Below are 25065 nucleotides of genomic sequence, written 5' to 3'. Positions count from 1 at the left end.
GATCTAATGAGTTTTGCAAGTACTCGAATAAGCCAGGATTCCTCAGGTTTTTTTTTTTCTAGCTTGCCACCTCATTCTGATATTTATTACAAGTGATAAATAGTTGGGATCAATAACTAGTGAGGATAAACATTTGGGACATATTTCTTCCTGTTTTAGGAGCCCTGAGCACATTTTGGATCTGGTAGTTTGACAAGAGACAATGTTACACAACCATAATATGGCTTAATTTAAAATTGTATATAGAGACAGGGTCACAGAACACACCAAGGCATAACTTGGGGGGTTCCCTAACTTTGGCTTAAGGTATTCCTTTGACCTGTCAGTTGTGATTTAACAAACCATAATTAAGCATGTGAACACACCCAGAACATGGAAGCTGCACTATTAGGTAAGAAGACATACGACATTTATTCTGTATCCTGTACAGATGCAGATAGATAAACTCCACAAACATCCATAACAAAGTACTTTTATTGGTCCATCAGGTATCCTCATAACTCACATTTGTGATGAAGTTCTACTTTAATGACCAATCCTTTGCATATCTGTCTTGTAGGTAAAAAGATGGTTTATCTCCTATCCTTTTTCTCCCATCTTGTAACAATCAAAGTAGAACAGTTACCACGAGTCCATGAGTTCAGTCAAGAGTGAGGAAAACTCCCCCAACCCATTGAGGGTCAATTTAATGACCAATTAGGATTACAGATGTGGCCATGTGACATGGACTACATTTCCCAGGAAAACTACATTTACCATGATGCATTCCCTTAAGGGAACAGCTCACAATTGCTATCCAATTCCCATACACTGGCTGGACAGCACACTCCCCGCCTGGAATTGTAAATTCCACTATTAAAAGAAGAGAAAAAACATTACCTATAAACTAAAATAAGCAGTAGACAGTAATACTAACTGAATAGCAGATAACTATATTACTAAGATAAACAGTTAGCTAGATAATTAAGAAAAACAGTAGACATTAATAAAGCATCAAACAAAGCAAAGCATGCAAAGCTTGAGGTTCAATCTTCAAGTTCAGCCCTTCTCCGTAGTAGCACAAGGTCAGTGACCGGCCTGGTCGCAGGAGGAATCTAGTGACCTCACCATCAGGACCTTGACTTTGCGGATAAGTCCATTAGAGCTGGGCATGGTTTGAGACACAAGTCCCATAGGCCACAATGTTGCAATGCACATCCTTGTCTTTCAGCAAGACAAGATTTCCCTCCTTGAGGTTTGGTTCTTTGGTCTTCCATTTACGGTGGTCTTGTAGGGTAGACAGGTACTCTTGCTTCCAATGGTTACAAAAGGTGTTGGCAAGCTGTTGAATTTGTCTCCATTGTTGTTTGTACAAGTCCTTAGAATCAAATTCCCTAATGGCGCGGGCCAATCACCCATCTTTTGAGTTAACAAGGCAGCTGGAGTGAGAATGGTCGGATTCTCAGAATGCGAAGAGACCGGAACAAAAAGTCAACCATTTATGGTGGCTGCAACTTCTGCCATAAGGGTAGATAGAGCCTCATGTGTCAGTTTAGGTGCTTTCGCCAGCATCTAATCAAGGATCCAATGAGCTATTCTAATCATGCGTTCTCACGGTCCTCCCATGTGAGATGTGTGGGGAGGATTAAATATCCATGTGCATTTGTTGGCTTTAAGGTAACTGTCGAGTGGCAAGTCAGGGTGAATGCCATCTTCAATTTGTAGTTCTTTAGAAGCGCCTACAAAGTTCGTTCCACAGTCAGATCTGAATACCTGAATACTGGGCCTCTGTGGGATTGAAACCTTCTCAGGGCGTTGATGAAGCAAGAGGCATCCATAGATTCGATGACTTCAATATGGACCGCTCGAATACTGAAACATGTGAAGAGTACTGCCCATCGTTTGCTGTTAGCTTGACCACCCCTGGTCCGTCAGGCATACACAGACCAAGGGCCGAATACATTGAGACTTACATTGGTAAATGGTGGATCGGAGCTCAGGCACTCGGATGGTAGGTCAGCCATCATCTGGTGTAGAGTCTGGCCTCATTGCTTGCGACAATGGAAGCAAGACTGCAGAACAGTTGTAATACATCTTTTGGCGCCTACGATCCAGAGTCCACTCACTCTGAGGGCACCTTCTATGAAGTGGCAGCCTTGATGATAGATTAGTTCATGGTGGTGTTGTACTAACAGCCTCATTACATGATGGTTAGCCAGAAGGATGATGGGGTGCTTGCTGGCTGAGTCCATTTCAGTTTTGTGTAGACGACGTCCTATTCGCAGTACCTCCTGGTTGTTGAGGTAAGGGTTCAGTCTCAGAGTGTGGTTTCCCCACACTCAGGCATCCGTATTCCGATGGATATGCATCTTGTTGCACACTTCTCAATATTCGTCTCTCAGCATGAGTACAGTGGTCTGGGAAGTATGACTTGAAGCCTTTCCGATGACCGAGGAGATGGACGACTGTGCAGATGAGCACAGTTATTCCCAGTATGAGAGGTTTCCATCGGGAGAAGCATTCAAAGCAAGCAGGTTTCAAGCGGCCTATCTTCTTGCGTTGAAATGTCATTGCTAGGCAGATGACTGGAGGAATGACCGGTTCTAGCTTCTTGACAAGAGGTCAAATGTCACCATCATTATCTGGATCTAGGAATTCATACAAATTGGGGTTTTCTGGCTCCAAGGTGTCTGTACACCACAAGAACTCAGGGCCTTTGAGTCAGGTAGAAGTTGGTAACTGGGATGCAGGAATAGACCTTGTTGTATGATCTGCAGGGTTCTGATCTGTTGGAACATACCGCCACTGTGCTGGTTTAGAAGATCTCCTGATCCGCTCAACTCTGTTGCTCACATAAACGTAGAAGCGTCTACTCTCGTTGTAGATATAACCCAGTACCACTCTAGTGTCTATATAGAAGGTGGTGGGTTCTAAGGGAAGATCTATCATCTTCGTTATAGTGTCTGATAGTTCCGCTGCCAGCACAGCTCTGTAAAATTCCAGCCATGGTACAGTATGATCTTTTTGCGGTGCTCGTTTCGCCTTTCCCATGACGAATCCTACATATATGTTGTTCTCCCCGCTGTAGACTTTGAGGGATGCCATGGCTGCTACTGCCTTTGTTGAAGAGTCTGAAAAAACATGTAGTTCCTTTCTGTATGCCATGGAGTGTGAGATGGGAACATACGTGTGATGTAGGTGAACATCTTGGAGGCAGCAGAGAGAGTTGCACCATGACTCCCATTCTTGTTTCTGATGTGGTGGGAACGGTTCATACCAATCTTTGGTATTTTGGGAGAGCGTGCACAGTAGGATTCTACCTTGAATTGGTAACAGGAGCTGCAAACCCTAGAGCAGGGGTCCCCAACCACCGGTCCCTGGACCGGTACTGGTCCGTGGAACAATTTCTACCGGGATGCCGGTTTGCTGGGTGCCGCCATCTTGTTTTGATGAAAAAGTGTTTCCAGTGAGCTTTTCCAGGTAGAAAGCGGTGTTTGGGTGCTGAAAGAATCCTTGCGCCTTAGTTTCATCGGGGAGGCTTTGAACAAAACTAAGGCGCAAGGATTCTTTCAGCATGCATGGCAAGGCGAGCCGAGCGACCGTCCTGAAGCCATCGCGAAGCCCATCGACACAGGTACAAAGGAGGAGTTGAAGGTGGCGGGGAGAAGCAGGGGACGGCTGGCTGGCTGGTCGCTCGGCTCACCTTGCCATGTGTGCTGATGCCGGTACCGAGCCACAGATGATTTTGTGATGCCGGTACCGGGCCGCGGATGATTTTATGATGCTGGTACTGGGCTGTGGCACAAAAAAGGTTGGGGGCCACTGCCCTAGAGGATTGAACAGGCTGTTAACTGTTGACAGCACTTCTCTCCTCATGAAGCCGGTCTTTAGGGCTGGGGTTTTGAAGGTGAAGAGGTCTTTCTTCAAGTCCCAACACAAGCCTAGACTGTGTTGAATGAAGGGGGCATCGCTGGCGAAATCGAGGTCTTGCAATCCCTTGGCATGGTCCTCGGGACTAAAGGCCTTTAGAACTTTTTCACTATTGGATGCTATCTTATGTAGTTTGAGGTTGGCCATCCCTAGCATTTGATGTGTATTCTTTAAGAGGTCTATGGCCTCTGCTGGGGTGGCTACGGATTTCAAGCTGTCGTCTACATAAAAGTCATGTTCTACAAAGCGTTGAGCTTCTGCTCTGTATTTGTCTCCTCCTTCATGAGCAGTACGTTGGAAACCATAGTTTGCAATTGCAGGGGAGGAACCGTTGCCAAACACATGCACCCTCATTCGGTATTCCAAGATCTTTTGGTTGTGTTGATCATCACTGAACCACAGGAAACGGAGATAGTTACGGTTATCTTCTCATACAAGGAATGAATAGAACATCTGCTGTTAGTTGGCCATAACTGCTATGGTTTCTTTTCTAAAGTGGATGAGCACCCCATGGAGACTGTTCATGAGGTCAGGTCCTGTCAGAAGGGCCTTGTTCAGAGAATGACCTTGAAACTGTGCACTGGCATTGAAGACTACACGCATTTGGCCTGGTTTCTGTGGATGGTACACTCCAAAGAACGGCAGGTACCGACATTCTTCGTCAGTTTTCAGGGGTGGGGCCAGCTAAGCATGTCTGTTCTGTATCATTTTGTCCAAGAACTCCACCATATGGGCTTTCATGTCTGGGTTCCGGGTCATGATCCATCTCAGACTGAAGAGGCGGGAGAGCGCATATTTCTGGTTGTTTGGCAAGCATTGTCTGGGAGTGTGAAAGGGTAGTGGTGCAACCCAACTACCAGTTGAGTCCTGTTGAAACTCCTTGTCCATGAGCTGAAGCAATCTTTTGTCCTCAATGGACAGAGCTAAGTCGTGGTCTTCTCTGGTAGTCTGAAATAGTGCCTCTCCCAAGACAGGTTTTGACGGTTGAAAGCATGAAGTGTTCTTGGCATGGTGTCAGGTGAGATGGTCTGCCATTCTTGAGAATGGAGGTAGCTAAGGTAGTTGACTGGGTTGGGGCCTGTATGTGATCGATACAGACCACTCCTATGATCCCCCATCCTAGTGGAGATTTGATGGCCACTGGCCATCTACAGGGCCACCGACTGACTCAGAGAAGAGAAAGGCACATGGGGCATTATTTCCCAGCAAGAATAGGATCTCAGCTTCCAGATCTAGAGCGAGGAAGTGATGAGCCAGGTGCTGTAGGTGATGCTACATATGACCTCAGGTGTTGCGATCTGACTGCGGTTGTTCAGTGCCCCATAGCATTCAAACAGGGGGCACAGTGGGAACTGAGAACTTCCATTCAATGACTCTACACAGAGTCCAATAGCTCTCCTCCCCGCTGTGCTTCTTGGTCCATGGCACATTGATACAGTGAAGTGAAGTTCATCCTGTTGCACTACAAAAAGGTCAAAGAATGCGGGTCTGGCCAGGGTGCAAGTGCTTTGAGTGTCTATCAGCACGTACATTTTCACAGCATCTTCAGGGCATCCTTCAGGGTACACTTTAGCTAAACAGATGGGAAGACACAAACAAGGGCACGGTGAGTCCACGCACAGTGATGTGCAGTTGACACTAATACTCAGTTCTGGTTGTGGTTTGGCAGTCTGCCAAGGAGCCCTGTATGCTTCTGTATTATGTTGAGGCTCCTTGTTCGAAGGAAGGTTACGAGACATCTGCAGTGGCGGCTCGGAGTCTGGATACAGAGTGGTCGGGTGCTGATCACTATTGCATAAGTCGCATTGCACCTTGGCTGTGCAGTACTCGGGCGGGTGTTTGGATTCACAACATTTGTAGCAGTATTGGTATTCCCTTATCAACTCTTTTCGTTGGGTCAGTGATTTTGCTGCAAACCCAGTGCACTTGTTCAGTGAGTGACGAGTGTAGTGCATAGGACAAAACTGTATTCTACTTGCATTTGGAGATCTAAATTGGGTTGTATCTGATGAGTTCTCTCCCCAACTGTGTATGGATGAGGAGTCGATCTCGGTTTTATGGACAGCCATGAAGGGTCTTTCCCTTGCAGTGTGCATAGGGCCTGTGGACGATATATGGTTGCTGTTGTATCATTTTTCATTGGGAGGGCTAACAGCTCTGAGTGCACGGGCCTGGGAGGAGTTGCGCACTATTGCCTGGTGAACCACGAATTCTTCAAGAATGGTAAAGGGTATAAAGTTGTGGCAACCATTGGCCATGAAGGCGTCAGACATCTGGAGCCATTGTTCAATTAGCACATGCGGGAGTTTTCGAACGATCTTGTTTTGCATGTCGTCTTGGTCAAGACAAGAGAGTCCCAGTAACTTGGGATCCCGTTGTGCTGCTTTCAGTTGTATGAGTATATTAGAGAGTTCCATGATCAGGTGAGGCTTCCGTTAGGAATTTTAGGAAATCTGTGGAGGCTATCCAGGAGCGTTGATTGTACGTTTGAGGCAATGCTGTACAAATTGTCGAGTCTTTGCCATGACAACCATACGGCAGCATCTGGGTCATCTAAGTGGGAGGCATAAAGTGCCTTTGTATCTCTGGCAGACTGCAATCCTAGACATGCTGTCAAGTCTATGAGTATTTCATTGGATTTCAGCTGTGCAGCCTGAATGGGGTACAGGAAAACTTTCTTCCATAGGAGATATTCACCATATGAGATATTCGTCAGAGAATTTGTGTACACCCTTAGCAGACAAATCTAGCTTTCCTCTGCTTACTGCCAACTCTCTCCAGTAGTCAGCATCATCTGTGGAGTTGGGTTGAGGCATTGACATAGAGGGTAGGTTCGAGTTGTATGTCAACGATGGGTTGTAGCCTTCCTCCCAGTGCTTACGGAGGATGTCGTTCTGCCATTCTAGAGGTGATGATGCAGCTTCATGCTGCTGTGTAGGCTGGCTGCGGTTATCTTGTTGTGCCTGTGAGCTCGAGTGGTGTGGAGGTTATGGCTGGAATGGTACTGCTTGTGGATTGAGTGTGGCAGGTGTCATCGTGATCACTGGTGGGCTAATTTGCTCACCTGGCAGGCCATGAGATGTTGGAGTAGGGTTGCTGGTGCTGGGAAGAGAATCTTGGACCTTGGTATGTACAACATCAGTTGGGGAAGGTTTGCTGTTGGTGGGAAGTGAATCTTGTACTTTAGGTCGTGCAACATCAGTTGCATAACTGATGTGTAGTGTCTGTGGTTGAGATTCCTCCCTGTACTTCCTTGGTGGCAGGAGACTTCTAGGTATTAGAGACAGTTCCACCTGCTCATTTTGAAGCTCATCCACATAGCCTTGACCCGTGTATCTGGGCTCTCTTCTCCCAATTCTTCGAGGTCAAAGTTGAGTGAGGCAGTGTTGGCCACCTTCTGCCATGCTGCAGCTTGTGCTGTTTTCACTGCCGTCTCTCTTTGTCATTCGAGTAACTCCACTTGGGCCTGAGCTTTGGCCATTTCAGCTTTCTGCTGTATCACCTCTGTTGTAATACGTAAATCTGCCTCTGCTGCTGCACCTTCAACTTGGGCTTCTACAGCTCGTTTGGTGTAGCTGGCTGCCTTGGAGGCCTTAGATGCGCTGCTATGATGGGAGGATGCTCTGGAAGGATGGTGAGAGCTGGCAGCAGAGAACTGGCACGAGACACTGGAACCTGCCTGCGATCTAGCTGATTTGGGATAGAGGGAGGAGGGTTTCTTAGAGTGGTGGGAAGAAGACACATGTGATCGAGGAGCTATATCGGATGTGGCCTGCTCCCTTGATGCTACTTCCTGCCGAAGCACATTGTGGAGTGCTGCCTGGAGGTCTGTCTTGCTTGCCTCGACACAGTCTTTGCATTCCTTGTGAAACTCCTCGAAGCATTGGATGTGTTGTAGGAGTTTGGGTCACTCAGTCTTGACTGGATGGAGTTGAGGTTGTCTTCGCTGCATCTCCACCGTGCGAGAAGGGCATCTAGATCAACTAGCAATGTGCAGAGTTTCTTGGGGGGGGGGCAGCTTGTGTTTTGGGGTGTCACAGATCTTCTCAAGCTCTGCCCAGGAGTCTGCGTAGCGGCAATATTGCTTCTTTCAATCGTTCCTCAATTGTTCTTCCATGGGTTCGGTAAGCTTCTTACTCTTTCTGAGGTCATAGGCTTTCGGAGGTATCGCCGCTTCTGTAGAGATTTGGACATCTGAAACTGAGTTTCAGGAACCAGGCTCCATGTTTACAGCAAGGGTGGGTGGAGGGTTCAAGTCCTCTGGTACTTCAGGGACATCCAACATGGGTGAAGGGTTCAAGTCCTCTGGTACTTCAGAGACATCCATCACGACTGAAGCAGTTGCCATGTTTCAAATTGGTAAAAGGTGACTTTTGGAAAATTTAGTGATTTTCCATGTAATTCCCTTTTTTTTGTACTAGGGTGCACTGCAAGCAGGTAGCAGAAAGTAGAATTGCTGTTGGATTTAAAACTTGAGCACGTAGGTGGTGCTGCAGAGTCTGAGTGAAGCTAGCACAGCACACAGTATGGCATTTTCTAGGGTGCGATGTGTGATTGCTACACAAGGGGGCACTAGAGGTTGTATAGCGAAGTCTGAAGACTTGGAAGCTAAACGCAGAAATATGCCTGTTAGTGTCACTTGCTCCACAAAGTGGCAGTAAAGGTTGAGTAGCAAAGTCGGAAGACTGGGTGGCTAAACGCAGAAATATGCATGGAAGACACAGTTGCTACGCCCATGTTAGGTTTCAGTTAATCCTGGAACCTTGAATTAAATTGATTAAATTGTCCACAATAATTGCAAAAAGGGATTATCATTTGATAAACACTCTGGTCAAATTTGAGAAACTGTGTAAAACAAAAAATCAAACTCTGGGAAATTTCTCCTTGAGCCTCAGATGTAGCTGTGGGCTGCTTTGCTTAGGTCTGTTAGGTTGCAGTTAATCTTGGAACATTTGAATTAAATTGATTAAATTGTCCACAATAATTGCAAAAAGGGATTATCATTGCAAGCATGTATTGGTAAACTCTGGGAAATTTCTCCTTGACCACCAGATGGTGTTGTGGGCTGCTTTGCTTGAGTCTATGGGTGGGGGTGAACTCCAGAGGAATTTATTGTTTCCTTGCTGGAAGAAAAACCAATCAATCGAATACAACACTCCAAAGGTTTGGTTGCAGTGTTATATATTTTTTTAATTGTTTAATAAAGATATGGGAACATGAAGAAATTTTAAGGTTTTGAATAGAAAGAGAAATTGTTCCTTTTTAAAACGTTGCTAGGATTAGCCTTCTTTGCTTTGAAGATGGTCAGTAATGAATTATGACCCCCAATAAAACGGCCAGAGTAGTTGTAAAAATAGCTGGAGAGGCTTCTCTTATTGCCTCTGGGCTGGAAAAATGCAAAACCTTTCAGCTGGAATGAGCAAGGCAAAGTTAGTTTTCCTTTCTAGAAATGCCAGCAAGATTTCTGAAACTTTCTCATTGGATTTGGAAAGGGTTTGTAATTGGATGAATACAGGGATGGATATGATATACTTGGCCCCTCCCTTTCTTTTACAAATTGGTTCTTTCTGAATTAAGAGTTGTAATTTGAGACACAGCACTTCTTTCACTGAAGAGAAAAGGAGGGGGAATTTGCCCCTTCCTGGCTTGATACAAAGACAAAGGAATCCTGCCTCAGTAAAGAAAGAGAAAAAAAGGATTGAAGGAGGCAAATTTGATTGCCTTTGAAAGCCAAAGCATAGGATATTTGAAAAGTCTCTTGCATAAAAGGGGAAGGGGAGATTCTTGCCCCTCCCTGCAATTCAAACTGAGGCACAGAGCTTAGCATTCCACATTCACTCCTGGCTTCAACATTACTTTGCTTCATCACCAATCCAAATTAACAGGCTTTATACCGATGGGCTTCAGGACTTCAAATAACCATCATATTTTTTACTATTCTGTATCATGTACAGATGCAGATAGATAAACTCCACAAAACATCCATAACAAAGTACTTTTATTGGTCCATCAGGTATCCTCATAACTCACATTTGTGACAAAGTTCTTCTTTAATGACCAATCCTTTGCATATCTGTCTTGTAGGTAAAAAGATGGTTTATCTCCTATCCCTTTTCTCCCATCTTGTAACAATTGAAGTAGAACAGTTACCACGAGTCCATGAGTTCAGTCAAGAGTGAGGAAAACTCCCCCAACCCATCGAGGGTCAATTTAGTGACCAATTAGGATTACAGATGTGGTCACATGACATGGACTACATTTCCCAGGATACCTTAACTACATTTACCATGATGCATTCCCTTAAGGGAACAGCTCACAATTGCTACCTACCTATCCAATCCCCATACACTGGCTGGACAGAACAAGAATCCATGACTTTTCTTCTTTGAAGGACACATGTTCCCAAACTTGAGCATTGCTATGAATGTATCGCTCTGAGACCAGGAGATGCTCAATTGACAAGAGATGCTGTTCCTCTAAATCTCTCACTCTCTTAATTTTTTGGTCCAGAATTGCAGTGGTTGTGATCCCCTTGAGAAACCAATAGGTTTACTCAACCGTCCAGCATGCTGGAATACAGACAAAATTCAGAATTTCAATTTATTATAATCCACAAATAGCTACTCCTTAATCCAAAATTCCTCTTCAGATGTTATTTCTCCTAGAATGGTTAAAACATCCTTTCCAACATATGCAAGACCAAAAGCAACTTCTTGTTTACCCAATTTCTGTGGTCTCTCCTGACACCTCCATATCCTGCCTCCCAGGCCCTTGTGTTGTGCCAATTCCCATCCATGCCTCAATTGCGAAAAGGGAGTTTAAAGCTATTTTCTCATGCTCACTAAATCTTCATCTGCTTGACTCTTGGGCTTGCGTTCGCCACTAGAGAAAGTTGTTGAGATAAGAGGCAGGAGCGTAGGGGGCAGATGTCCATGTGTGTGAATTAGTGTGGTACAAATGATCAGAGGGCACAGAGCAGGTGCTTTAACAACTTTTGAGGTGAGAAAACCATGGGCATTGACCACCCACAGAATACTTTAAATGTATTGGCTGGGGATATGGCAGCTAAACTCCTCAACAGGCACAAATTTGTGTAGCTTTACCATTATCAAAACATCTTCAGAACCATAGTTCCATATCTTTATCATATGAGCCTTAGCTTCCCTCCCTCTTTTTTCTCTCTCTCTCACTCCCTCTCTCTCACTCACTTTCTCTCTCTCTCATGCTCTCTCACTCTTTTCTTTCTCACTTTCTCATTCTCTCCCTCCCTCTCACACATACACACACACTTTCTCTCGCGCGCCCTCACTCTCTTTCTTTCTCCCTTTCTCCCTCTATTGTCTTTGGAAACAATAGGTAGAAGATAGGAAGAAGGGGCGGGGAAGAACAGAATATTTTTTGTCCATCGCTCTCTTTTTTTTTCATATCAGTTAATACCTTCTCATCTTCCAGGTGATGAGCTGTTGACTCCTGACACCTTTCCCCAGAGATGCTTCACTTCCCATGGGGTGTTGCAGTTTTCCTTCCGTTCCTTCTGGGACAAACTCCCAACCCTCACGATCCTTGCTACAATGCCAATCAGCACCCACAATTCTGCCTGCCTGACCTGTCCGAACTGGCCTCAGGCCGTCTGGTGGAAGCCTCCAGTACGTGCAGCGGTCCTCCTGGACGATTCTGCGCCTTTCGGGATTCGGCCAACCCAGGTTCCAAATTCTGCCAAGGATGCCAAGAACATACCCACCGGTCAGAGCACCTCACAGACAGCGACGGGGATACAACATGTTGGTGGTCTAAGCCCAAAGCCAACGCCACGCTTACTTTGGCTTTGGGCCGACGAATGGAAATCCTTTACGTGACTCTGCGGTTCTGCTCTCCACGACCGGAATCTTTGGCCATTTACAAGTCCATGGACTACGGACGCAGCTGGATGCCTTTTCAGTTCTTTTCCAGCCGCTGCTGGCGGCGTTACCATCTGCCGCCAACCACCACCATTGTGAAAAGCATGGAGCATGAAGCAGTTTGTATCGAGGCTCAAACATCACTCAAGCCCCTCACAGGAGGCCTAGTGGCCTTCATGCCTCTTGCAGGCCGCCCTTCGGCCCAGAGGTTCGAATATAGTCCCATCCTCCAAGACTGGGTGACCGCTACTGACCTCCGTGTGTCCTTTGACCACATGCACTCAGCCCGGATTTTGGGGATGCGCCGGAAAGAGGCCTCCTATGGAGTAGCTGAGCTGCAGGTCGGAGGCAGATGTAAATGCAATGGACATGCCTCACAGTGCACAGCTGGGAAAGACGGAGGGGTACCTCAGTGTGATTGTCGGCACAACACAGCCGGCCCTGAATGTGACACCTGCAAAACTTTCTACTGGGATAGGCCCTGGCAACGGGCAACCCCCAAAGATGCTCATGAATGTGTGGGTGAGACTGTAGGGGAGACAGAGCACCCATGGCTGAGGACTTGGTCTGTGCAGAGCTGGGATCTGGTCTTTGGAATTCTGCAGAAATAAAGCCCCATTCGCACGTGGTTTTTCCCAGCCTGGAAAGATTTTGCCATTGGGCACCTTTCCAAGCCTTATTCAGAAAAAAATAAATAAATCCCATCCATCCTGCTGTTGGTTTGTTTAGGATAGGGGCCAGCCACCTTTTCAGATTCCCTCCCCGCCCGGATAATTTTTTTAAAGAATTTCCAACATCTCATGAATTCTCTGCATTTTAAGAGATCCCTAAAAAAGAAGAAGAATGGCCAAATTGTGACATGGAAGTTTTTGGCCCTTTTTCAAAAACACTGTGATCCACTTTTCGATTTATTTGAGGATTCCTTTGATGCCACCTAGGGGCACCAAGGATTTCTTGGGACTCACAAGAAGTGAACTGCTAATCATTTAAAGCATTTGATGATTGTTATTTGTGGGGACAAAAATTCCTAACATTGGAGGGTTGTTCACAGGGAAAAGTTTTTTTAAAAAGGCCAGAGGGTGGCTGTGATAGGATCAAAGCTCGGCCCTATTTATTTCTTTATTCTTTATATATTTATCAAATCTATACGGCAACCCATCGAACACATGTAGGTAATGTGTATTTATTAAGTTTGCTTGCTCCCCATGTCAACAATGCAAGTAATCCTAGACCCACAACCAAAATTGGGACCAGAATTTTTGTTGCTAAGGAAGGCAGCTTCTGACAGGCTCAATTTTACAACCTTTTTTGCCGCAGTTGTTAAGCAGATCTCTAGTTATTGAGTGAGGTCGTTAAGCAAATCCAGCTTCCTCCATTGATTCTGCCTGTCAGAAGCCACTTGGGAAGGTTGCATGTAGTCATCCGTGTCCCCAGAATGCTGCAACCATTGTAAATTCATGCTGGTTGCCAAATGCATGAATTTTGATCACATGACTGAGGGGAACGCTGCCACAATTGCAGGGGGAAGGATTGACACATATTCAGTGTCATTGTAACTTTGAATAGCCACTAAATGAATGGTTATATAAGCCGAGGACTACCTGTTTTACAGATTGCTTAAAACAGGGGTCTCCAACCTTGGCAACTTTAAGACTTGTGAACTTCAACTCCCAGAATTCCTTTGCTGGCTGAGGAATTCTGGGAGTTGAAGTCCACAAGTCTTAAAGTTGCCAAGGTTGGAGACCCCCTGGCTTAAAACAACTGCATTCATTAACATGAATAAAAACAAGATCGTGAGAGAGTTAGAATCAGCAACCAGCATACATGATTTTTCTTCCGAGGGGATTTCCAGGCCTCTTGAGGAGAAAAAAACCATTCTAAGGGATTTCTGGAAAGTCACAAAGATTGGGGCAGGCGAGATAACCTAGGTAGCTGTGCACTGCATGTAAAATAAGAACTGGGGTTTGATCACTCTGTTGCAGTCAGCATCGGGATTTCTTGACCCAGTCCATCCCTCCGGACACCCCTCTGGCTTGCAGGTCTGGGCATACTGGACAATGGAGGAGGGGTAGAAAGAGGTTTTGGGCATGAACGGAGAAAGCAGCCTGAACTGATAAATTCCCTTTCTGTGTCCTCAGCCTGCAACTGCCACCACCATTCCCATCGCTGCCGCTTCAGCATGGAGCTTTTCGAACTTTCGGGGCGCCGGAGCGGAGGGATCTGCTTGAACTGTCGCCACCACACAGCCGGGCGCCACTGCCAGTATTGCTCACCAGGCTTTAAGCGCGACTTCAGCCACCCCATCACCAGCCACAGAGTCTGCAAAGGTGGGTCAGGTCCCGTAACCCAGAGCATCCTTGCCAGAAGAGATCACAAAAATACCAAGATAGCGGCCTTGTGAATATGACCAAAGCCTGCTCTTTTTTATGTCCAGGGAATAAGTGTCACCTATAAAAAGGAGTAGAGCTTCAATCACACAGTTACAATTGTCATCTTGGCTTTTTTTTTAAAAAAATTTTTTTATTGTTTTTTGACATACAAACAAACAGACAAAACATAAAAACATCAGCTCTTGGCTTTTTTAACCCTATCCTGCAAATGCACCTTTATCACCCAGGGGGTTTCAGTTTTTAATCAATAAGCAAGATTTTTTAAAATCCTGCCTTTATTGCTTTATAATTAGCTGAAGGTGGAGAACATACCTAATATTCTGTCCTCCTCCTATTTTATTTGTTTGTTTGTTTATATTTCATATTTTTAACCGCCCATTGTCAGGCTCAGGAAGTCCAGGCAGTTCCAATGAATATAAAAGTTTGTTGCAAAGATGTTCTCTACAAGAATCTGAACTACTAATGATCAAAGCAAGAGAAGAGTCCATGGAATTCAAGGTCGGCTAGACTTAGATCTCTTGTGGGTACCAAGGGACTCAAGATTGGTGATGCATTTGACTCCTCCCATGGCTCAACTTGGTAATTTCCTATGCCCATCTCCCTCAGAGCAACAGTCCTGTGAGGTGGGTTCAGCTGGCCAAAAGTCACCCAGCTGACTTACACGCCTAAGGTGGAGCTAGAACTCACTATCTCTTGGTGATTTGCCGAAAGTCACCCAGCCGGCTGTCATGTCTAAGGTGGAGCTAGAATTCACCGTCTCCCTGTTTCTGGTGCCTGATGCCTGAATCATTAGAACAAACCGATTCCCTAATTGTTTACAATATGGAGTTTTTGTTTCCAACATGCTTAGGAAATGGGTTACAATACCTGGAAAAAAGAGGGGCATCGTTGCAAAACCAAAATTGATGTATTATCCTCTCCGAAATGTGAAATCTGGGATACCCGAACACTCAGTCAGGAACTCCCTGAAATTCTCACAAGAAGGAGAGGGTTGAAAAAGGGTCCATACAATCAAAGCCTTGCCCTTAAATGGGGTGGGGCTTTGATCACATGATTATCAATGGTGGGATTCAAAAAATTTTTACTACCAGTTCCGCTTGGTAGGTGTGGCTTGGTGGGCGTAGCAGGGGAAGGATACTGTAAAATCTCCATTCCCTCCCCTTTCCAAGGGGAAGGTTACCGCCGGTTCTCCAAACTACTCAAACTTTCCACTACTGGTTCTCCAGAACTGGTCAACACCTGCTGAATACCATCTCTGATTATTATAGCCACCATTGTAACTTTTTGGACCCCCTGGAACACCCCTGGAATCTATACAGAGATCAAAATCATTTGAATAAGGATTGCATGCAACTGGTTACATGCAAAAAACAAAAACCCACTCTGCATAAAGTTCATATTTTCTATCAAGACCTGCTGAGTTTCCTTCTAAATACTTTAAGCTTATTCCCTTGCCTCTAAGGCTGATGTAGTGATCAGGATTTCCTTTGCTATGAACCCTGGGAAATGTAGTGTCGTGAGAGAGATGAGAATTTTCATGGTAGTTCTTTTTTAGATTCCCTTGAGTAAAAAAGCTAGGATACATTCTTTACTATGGGCACTTCGTTTGCTTTTAGTTTTGCTGTTGTATTAATGGAGACATGATATTTTGTTAATGCTTGTTTATGACCTAGCACGATGAGGGAATCCATTGGAAATCCTATTTTAATGGCTTAGAGCAGCATCTGAATCTAGGCAACAGAGACTTGTCAGCAAATTATGGTTAAAAAAAGCAAAGCCATGACTTACTACGATGTGTGAATCCAGTCACTATGGTCAAGAGAGGGAGCTGTGGAGCTTTCTCTCTTAAAGCCACAGCACTGAGAAAGTTCACAGTCCTGTAGATCAATGCAAACCTTTTTTTAACCCCCAAAAAGGAGGATGCATAGATTATTGTAGAGATGGCCAGGTACGGTTATTCCCCTCCCATAACTTCTCTTTTTTCTTTCCAGCTTGCCAGTGTCATCCTATTGGGGCTACTGGGGCCATTTGCAACCAGACCACTGGGCAGTGCCAGTGCAAGAACGGAGTCACCGGTCTAACCTGCAATCGATGTGCCCGGGGTTTCCAGCAAAGCCGCAGCGCTCACATACCCTGTATTCGTAAGCTTTCTTCTTCCTTTAACTTCCTCCCACGTTCACTCTTTTGTGACATCCCAGTTCATATCTGGACAGCAATTCATTTCTTGGGGCCAGTTTGACAATGGGACATCTGGGTGCAACTTCCCCCGACCTGGCAGCTTCCAAGTGGCATATCCCTATGCCCAGATAAGCATAGGTTTAGCAGTCCAATTACATCTGTAGGGCACCAAGTTGGGGAAACGCCTCTGCCCTGGGTCAACAGGGAAGAAGGACCAAGAGGCCAAAAATCTACAGATTCTAGTTTCCGGTTTCTTAAATTTGTAAGCCAAAGGCTTCAGGGAATGCCATAAAATCATTGTTGTCATTTTAGAGTGGTTAGCAGGGCCATGAAGCACACATAAAAAAGAACTAGAATGCCAATCACACAGCAAAAGACGCCATCTTGATTTTTCTTTCTTTCTTTCTATTTTTTACCATGGAGGCCCCTGGTGGTTAGACCACCAGTCTGGGAAGAAACATAACTGGGAACTCTCTCCTCTCTAGCATAAAACTCAATTGGCCTAGTAACCCTCTTACAACTTCGTCAAATAAGGTGGGGAAATAATGTCTATACAAACACTAAGGGCCTGGGAAGAATGGTGGAGATATATATAGAGAGTAATTACTTTACTCATTACTCTGAGAAGCACAGAGCTGGAGACAGAAGCCTGAAGATGATGAATGAGATTTCATCGAAACGTTGCCTAGATACTTCGAATCTTACGCGGGAGAAAACCCGAACAACCAAAGATCCACATACAAATACCCGCGAGAACCTCAGAAAACAAATATATATATATATATACCCAGACAAAGGGTATACCCAGACTTATATATATCCAGACAAAGTTTTCATGGGTATTTATATGTATGGTATTCGGCTTTGTTCGGGTATTTTCCCACATCATTATAGTTGTGCTTTTAAAGTTGTAGCAACGTTTCGGCAGAATCTTATCTGCCATCATCAGGCTTAAAAGCACAACTATAATCACGTGAGAAAATACCTGAACAAAGCTGAATACCATACATATATACATACATACATACAATATAAAATTAAAAAGCTGCAAATCAAACATAGGCCGTCTCTAAAGATGGAAGTTGGATGGTAGATAATAACCATTCATCATTCCATATGCCTTGAGTTTATCTCATGCTCTCTTTGTATATACTGTATATTTGGTCTCCAGTGCAAAATTACAATTTTCTTAAGGAAAAAAAATTAAGTAGAGAAGCTGTCATTCTTTCAATTCTATTCATTTCATCAAATGTTTAGCAACCATTCAAAGTTACAATAGTACTGAAAAAAAATGACTTACAACAGGTCTTTGTTTTTAAAACTGTCACAGCATCCCCATAATCACGTGGTTAGAATTCAGACATATGGCAGCTGGCATGTATTTATAATAATTGCAGTGTCCAAGAGTCATGTGCAACCTCCCCATCTGGCTTCCAATCTGCAAAGTTGATGGGGGAAGCTAGACTCACTTAATGACCACATGATTCACTTAACAACTGTGGGTGGCATGACATTTAACAACCACCTTGCTTAGCAACAGAAATTCTGATCCCAAATGTGGTTGTAAGTCAAGGAGTACCTATATATACACTGTATATTGCCCATGTGATTAGTGATTAAAGCACAAGTCTAGAAAGTGAGAGACTATAAATTCCAGTCCTGCCTTAACCATGAAAGCCTGCTGGGTGACATTAAATGTCTCTCTCAGCACAACCTCACAGGGTTGTTGTTATTGTTGTAGGGAAAATAGGAGGAGGAAGGTTGGATATGTTCACTAATTTGAGTTATTTATAAAATAACAGAGGTGGGATGGAAATAAATAAATAAAAAATTGTTCCATATGCCCATGTATAAAACCCATAAAATCTGTTAATTTTTATTCATGTAGCATACAATCAGGATTAACAGCAAATTCTTCCCGCTCCTCCTTCTAGCACATCCTTCTATAAAATAAAATATTGTTTCCCGATTTCTAAATCTGGAAGTGAGTTCGTGTTTTCCAGTAAAGCCTTGATCTTTCTTACAAGGCAGGCTGAATGAGACAATCACAGGGCATAGCATACTCACATCTCTTCTCAAGGGGACTGATGTCATGGAAGCCGGGAAGCCCAGCGCTGAGCTTTTGACAATATCATACCAAATCTATTATTCTACATCTTACCTTCTCTAGGTATCCAGGAGGAGGTGACAACTACAGTTATCCCACCGCAGGAATGGAAAGCAGGTAAGAAGAGAGGGTTTAAATATCATATTTCCCTGAAAATAAGTTTCCCCAAAATAAGCACCAGAGCTTATTTTCGGGGGGGAAATCTTATTTTTTTCGCCGCTGAAATGAAGCAGGAGGCAAGGGGGAGAAGACAAAAAAAGGCAGGAAGTAAGGTGCCTGGATGAAAAGTCGTCTTCTACTATTCTCCATATATCCCACCACCTCGTTTCATCCTCCTCTATCACCCTGCCTCATGCCGGCAGCAACCAGACAGAATGGGAAGATGGCTGGCAGCACAGGCTCTTAAGTAGGACTTACTTTAGGGATAGGATTTATATTCAGCTTGGGAAAATCAATCTAGGGCTTATTTTCAGGGTAGGTCCTCTTTTCTGGGAAACATGGGTACTGTTTTTTTTCCCCTAAGGAAATCACTTTAATTTTTCTTTTAAAAGGATTGGAAAACCATATCCCCATAGGAGGAGCTCTTTTCATCTCTAAAAATGCAAATCATAATCAATACAAAAAATAAGGAAGTTGATGTTCACAGAACTATGCAGGCTTTGCTGGTAAACAAAACAGATTAAAGCAATGGTTTTCACTGTGGAGCCGCTTTAAATATCTTTTGTGGCCATGGACCCCCAAAACTTAACTCAAGATTTAAATCATAACATTACTTCAAACTTTCACAGGCCCCCTGTGATGACATCATGGTTCTCCAGGGATCCGCAGACTACAGGTTGCGAAGCACTGAGCTAAAAGCATTCTTTAACTCCACAGTGTCCATATAACATTCAAAAGCAGCCTAAACAAACACCTCCCTGATTCTCCGGAGTATAAGAAGAGGGATGAGGTACAGCACAAACTTGCAAGATTCTTATAGCAGCAGCCTCCAACGTTTCTGGCTTTGCGCCTACCACTCGCACAAACGGAGCTGCATGCACACGCTTGCCTGCCACTTCTGCAGCCCAGTTCTGAATGGGCCACAACCAGAGGTGGTATTCAGCAGGTTCTGACCAGTTCTGGAAAACCGGTAGAGGAAATTTTGAGTAATTCGGAGAACTGGCAAATGCCACCTCTGATTGGCCCCGCCCCCATCTATTCTCTGCCTCCCAAGTTCCAGCTGATCTTCTGGGTCTTCTTTGGTTGCCCTGCACAGGAGAACGGAGCTAGAAAGCAGGCTAAGTGGGGTGGGGAGGGACGTATCCTTTCCCTGCCATGCCTACCAAGCCACACCCACTAAGCCACACCACACCATCAAGCCACACCCACAGAACCAGTAGTAAAAGAAATTGAATACTACCACTGGCCCCGCAGCCTGGGGGTTGGAGGCCCCTGTTTTATAGCCTGTTCTGTTTCAGCCATCCATTCAAATTGATTTCCATCTCTGGTATATCTAGTGGGGCTGACACTCAACTTAAGAATTTATAGGAGGAATTGCACAAGGGAAACCGTGTCTTGCTCCAAGGTAGCAAGACACTCCAATCCAGTTGGCAGCTAAGCCAGGTAGTCCAGCGCTTTCAACATCTTTTGGACAACTCCCATAAGCTCCAGATAGCATCTGAGATGCCAGGAGAACAACAGGTTGCCTAATCTTGCTCCGGTGAAAATATTATGTGAGGGAAATAGCAGGTGTTAACTGCGGTCAAATATTGCCCAAAAGAATGATTTATCCCTCCCATCTGTTGTTTGTTGTTTGTTCACCAGGTACTGAATGTCAGAGCCATTGCACACCACCACAAAGGCGTGTCCACATGAACTTGAAGAACTATTGCAAGAAGGATTACGGTAAAGTTTATTATTTATTTCAGATTCCACCTTTTCTTGCAGGAACTCAAGACAAGTACATTTGGTCCTTGACTTGCAACCATTCATTTAGTGACCCTCTGAACTTACAGTGGCAGTGGAAAAAGTAACTTATGACCAGTTTCTACACTTACGACAGTTGTAGCATCCCCATGGTCAGGTGATTAAAATTTGGGTAGTGGGAAACTGGCATGTATTTATGACAGTTGCACTGTCCTGGGGTCATGTGAGCTTGTGATTTTGTGACCTTCCGTGCTGGTTTCTGACAAGCAAAGTCCGTGGGGGAAGCCGAATTCACTTAAACTGCATGGTTCACATAACAACGGCAGTGATTTGCTTTACAATTGTGCCCCCCCCCCAAAAAAGGACAATTCAGTCCTGCTTAAAAACAGAAATGTTGGACTCAATTGTGGTCATAAGTCAAGGAATACCTGTAATCTATTCTGAAGTTGTTGTTTTTTCCCGTGAGAAAAACCCAAGGGGCAAACTTTGCTGATGTGTAGTATTGGCCCAAAGCTATGCAGGCAGCATTCACGGCTGAGGCTGGATCTGAATCCCCATTCCAACTACCTCAATCACTACAGGTAATCCTTGTTTAACAACTATCTTGTTTAGCAACCACTCAAAATTATGACACTCCTGAAAAAAATAACTATAACTGGTCCTCACTTTTTTGACCGTTATAGAACATGACTGAGATTTGGGCACCATGAAAAGCCAGAGGTTTTGACCTTTGCAGCTTCCTGTAGTTAATGTGGTTGCTATTTTCATGCTTCCCAGCCAGATTTCAATAAGCAGAGTCAATGGAGAAGCCGGCCCTAAAATTGCAGGTTACGTGATGTCTTGGCTAACAACGTGGATCTGCTTAACAACAGTGGCAAAATGGAGGCTGTAGGTCTGTCACAGTGACTGCTTCAATTAGTGATGGAGTTGCCAGTCCCAATGGTGGACATTAAGCGAGGACTACCTGTATGCCAAACTGATGCACCATATCTCATTTCCTTGCCCATCATTTCACTGCTTGCAAAACTAATCAAAAAAGCAACTGGAATGATCAACCAGGGGAAGTGATCATGCTCTACAGATAATCCTCGATTTACAACCACAATTGAGACCAATATTTCTGTTGCTAAGTGAGACATTTGTCAAGTGAGTTTTGCCCCAGTTCACAACCCTTCTCGCCACTGCTGTTAAGTGAATCACTGCAATTGTTAAATTGCACTATCAGCAATTGTACGAAATCAGCATTTGCATTTGTTAAACAAGGAGTATATTGAATTATAAATCAATTTGTGAAGAATTGTTTCTCTTGTGCGGAGCTAACACGCCAGCAGAATCAAGTTAAGCATTTTCTGAATTTTTGACTTGTCAAGTATAAAGGTTGTAACTCGTAAGGGGTTTCCTCCTTGATTTTGCCTGTCAGAAGGTTACAAAATATGATCACATGATCCTGGGATCCTGCACCTGTCTTAAAGGTGAGTCCGTTGTCAAGAATCTGAATTTCAATCACGTGACAATGCTGCAATGGTCGTAAGTGTGAAAAATGGTCATCTGTCACTTTTTTCAGTGCCATTGTGATTTTGAACTGTCACTAAATGAACTGTTGTAAGTCAAGGGCTATGTGTACATTGTGCCCCTCCCACAAAATCAAACTGGGAAATATAATTACAAAAAGGAAATATACAACATTGATAATTGATCAAGCTATTTTCTAAAGCGCCTGGAGGCCAGACAAGGAATAATGGATGGAAATTGAACAAGGAGAGATTTAACCTGGAAATAAGTAGAAACTTTCTGACAGTGAGAACAATCAACAATGGAACAGAAGTTGCCCTTGGAAGTTGTGGGAGTATCATCACTTGAGACTTTCAAGAAGAGATTGGACTGCCATTTGTCAGAAATGGTGTAGGGTCTCCCGCTTGGGCGGGGGGTTGGACTAGATGACCTATAAGGTCTCTTCCAACTTTGATTATCTGCTATCTGTTATCTTTGTGCACAAGGTGATGCAGAGGCCCTGTGATACATCCTTGTTAAAGCACCCATTTTCTGGGAAACACTGATTTTCTCAGAGATGACCCACCTAGTGATGACAACTTGGGGTTGCGAATTGGAGTCTTAAATGTCACTAATGGGAGGGGCAGTGGGGGGGGAGAGAGAAAAGAGAACTTGTGAAAGGAGTGATGTCATAACTCCAGAAATAGGGCAGAATCACGTGACAGTTCACTTCCTGATAGGTTTTTCTCTCTCTCTCTCTCTCTCTCTCTCACCTTCACAACCCTGATGGCAGTTCTCCAGGCCCAGCTCTTAGCCACGGAGAGATCTGGAACATGGTGGCAATTTACAGCCTCGATCCTCGCTGTCTACCGCCAGCGTCATGTGCCTATCCGTCGGGGAGAGCAGCCACTCTGGGTACCAGAACAAGATTTGGCCTGCCGGTGCCTCCACCTCCAAGTGGGCAAATCTTACCTTATCATCGGCAACGATGAGGAGTCGCCTGACCCTGCCCGGCTAATCGTTGACAAAAACAGCCTCGCTCTGCCCTGGAGGGATGCCTGGGCACATAAATTGAGGAGTTTCCAGCAACAAAGCAAGCGTGGAAAATGCTGGGGCGTCTAAGCCAGAAAGATGATGGGAAAGTGGGTAAAAAAAACCAGGAAAAGGCCTGAACAGGTAGAAAACTCCTCACAATCAAACTGAGCTTCAGAGTCCGACAGACACTCTCTTGGGCATAAAAAGCTGAGCCTAAACTGGAACCAATTTTGATTTGAAAGGTTGAGTTCTGCATATCAATTACCCTCCATTCATCTTTCTGACAGACCTGTAGGCTGAGATATTATAGAAATAGCAACGGCACTTAGATTTATATACCGCTTCACACCAGTAGTGGGATTCACAAATTTTTACTACCGGTTCTGTGGGTGTGGCTTGGTGGGCGTTGCTTGGTGGGTGTGGCAGGGGAAGGGGAAGGATACTGCAAAATCCCCATTCCCTCCCCACCCCACTAACCTGCTTTCCAGCTCTGTTCTCCTGTGCAGGGCAACGAAAGGAGACCCAGCCAACCAGCTGGGACTCGGGAGGCCAAGAATAGATGGGGGGCGGGGCCAGTAAGAGGTGTGATTTGCCGGTTCTCCAAACTACTCAAAATTTCCACTACCGGTTCTCCAGAACTGGTCAGAACCTGTTGAATACCACCTCTGCTTCACAATGCTTCTCAGCCCTCCCTAAGCAGTTTTTAGAGTCAGCATATCATGCCCGCTTTGCAAAACGGAGGAACAGGGCTAAACTAGAAACTTGGTTTTGGATGAATTAATGGAAAATATTTGGGAATGGGAGGCTGCTGGTTAAGGTATGGCACCTTCCACCAGTTTCTGATCAAGCAGGAGACTAGCTGGGCAAAACATATGCTACTCCTCACTAGCAAATTCTATCTTGCCACAAGGACAATGTCAGCAAATAGTGCTGTTAATATTTACCACATAACACAGACGAAGATTAAAGGAGTTCCCTGCCTTTGTTTTCCTTGTCTCCCATCATAGGAGATAGGATAAGGACAGGATAAAGAATAAGACTCAGGCAGTGGTGAAGTTGAGTTTCGACAGAGGGCTAAATCTTGGTCATCTGTCAAAACCCAGTATTTGGGAGCAAGTTTTTTTCACAGCTGCATTCAAAAGGAAGCTTGCCATCAATTGATATCAGCTAATAATCAGATTTCGTTCGGTCATAAGTTTGGCATTTTCCAAGGGTGATGTCTAAATTAGTCAAGAACCAGTTCTGACAATAACTCTTCCTGTGAGACCTTTGGAACAAAAACTATCAAAGTAGTTAAGAACTGTAATGTATCAACTCGTTAAAAAAGCTGTATTGTGTCAAAAGATATTTTAAACACAGCAAGTTACTGTGATGCCAATAAAACAGGACTTCTCAGACATTGTGGTGTCAAGAACCACTAAAATTTCAAATAACTCTGACCTTTCCCACCACCTTCATATCAGACATTCAGGAAACTGCTTTAAATAACACAATTTAACTAAAGCTAAATTGAAACCCTTGAGAAATGCAGTGGTTTTAGAATGTAAGACTGACAGAAAAATGTTCCATATAAAGAATTCCCTTTGAGCTGGATGGCATTTCATTTACCATTGAGCTGGATGGTAAAAGGTTAGAAAATTTGTCCTGGTTGCTTGATTCAAAGAAATGAAGTCATAACAAAAAACAGCTTGATATCCCCCCTGAATGGGGCTGGTGAAGATCTGAAATGCTTAGAATTTTTTCTTATTTGACTCACTTCCTTTTTAGTATTGGTAATGTAGTATGTAGATCACTGGAACAGTTTTATAAGTAGTCCTCAACTTACAACCATTTGTTTAGTGACCGTTTGAAGTTACAACAGCACTGAAAAAAGTGACCCATGACCATTGCACCATCCCCATGGCCATATGATCAAAATTCAGAAAGTTGGCCACTGTCATGTGTTTATGATGGTCACAGTGTCCTGGTGGTCTTCTTTCATGATCTTCTGACCAGGAAATTCAGTGGAGAAGCCGGATTCACTTAACAACTGGGTTACTAACTAAACAACTGCAGTGATTCACTTAACAGCTGTGGCAAGAAAGGTCATAAACTAGGGCAAAACTCACTTAATAACTGTCTTGCCTAGCAATAGAAATTTTGGGTGCAATTG

General features: G+C 44.3%; 2 protein-coding genes across 2 annotated transcripts in view; one reads left to right on the top strand and one right to left on the bottom strand.

The window, feature by feature from the left end:
• The window catches only part of IZUMO1 (izumo sperm-oocyte fusion 1), a 58956-nt gene extending 54693 nt beyond the window's left edge, over window positions 1-4263 (bottom strand). The window contains exons 1-3 of the mRNA XM_087917119.1: window positions 3844-4263; window positions 3167-3299; window positions 2268-2444 (exon numbers count right to left, since the gene is read on the bottom strand). Of these exons, the coding sequence (XP_087773245.1) occupies window positions 2268-2444; window positions 3167-3299; window positions 3844-4263 (730 nt within the window). The remainder of the gene's footprint in view (window positions 1-2267; window positions 2445-3166; window positions 3300-3843) is intronic.
• Window positions 4264-11398: 7135 nt separating this feature from the next.
• LOC113443737 (netrin-1) lies at window positions 11399-23130 on the top strand. The gene is made up of 6 exons (XM_087918018.1): window positions 11399-12329; window positions 13946-14134; window positions 16189-16338; window positions 18546-18599; window positions 20286-20366; window positions 22672-23130. The coding sequence occupies exons 1-6, from the start codon at window positions 11399-11401 to the stop codon at window positions 22998-23000; spliced, it is 1734 nt and encodes a 577-aa protein (XP_087774144.1). The 3' UTR covers window positions 23001-23130.
• Window positions 23131-25065: the final 1935 nt, after the last annotated feature.

This window comes from Pseudonaja textilis, chromosome Z (assembly GCF_049901715.1).
Source record: "Pseudonaja textilis isolate UNSWEBS1 chromosome Z, rPseTex1.2, whole genome shotgun sequence".
NCBI lineage: Eukaryota > Metazoa > Chordata > Lepidosauria > Squamata > Elapidae > Pseudonaja > Pseudonaja textilis.
This window is presented reverse-complemented; position numbering and strand designations above follow the sequence as displayed.

Coding starts and splice junctions, on each gene's coding strand:
- LOC113443737 (XM_087918018.1), top strand. CDS start 11,399: ATGCTTCACTTCCCATGGGGTGTTGCAGTTTTCCTTCCGTTCCTTCTG. Junction 18,600..20,285: donor ACCGCAGGAATGGAAAGCAG/GTAAGAAGAGAG, acceptor TTTGTTCACCAG/GTACTGAATGTCAGAGCCAT. Junction 20,367..22,671: donor CTATTGCAAGAAGGATTACG/GTAAAGTTTATT, acceptor CCCTGATGGCAG/TTCTCCAGGCCCAGCTCTTA.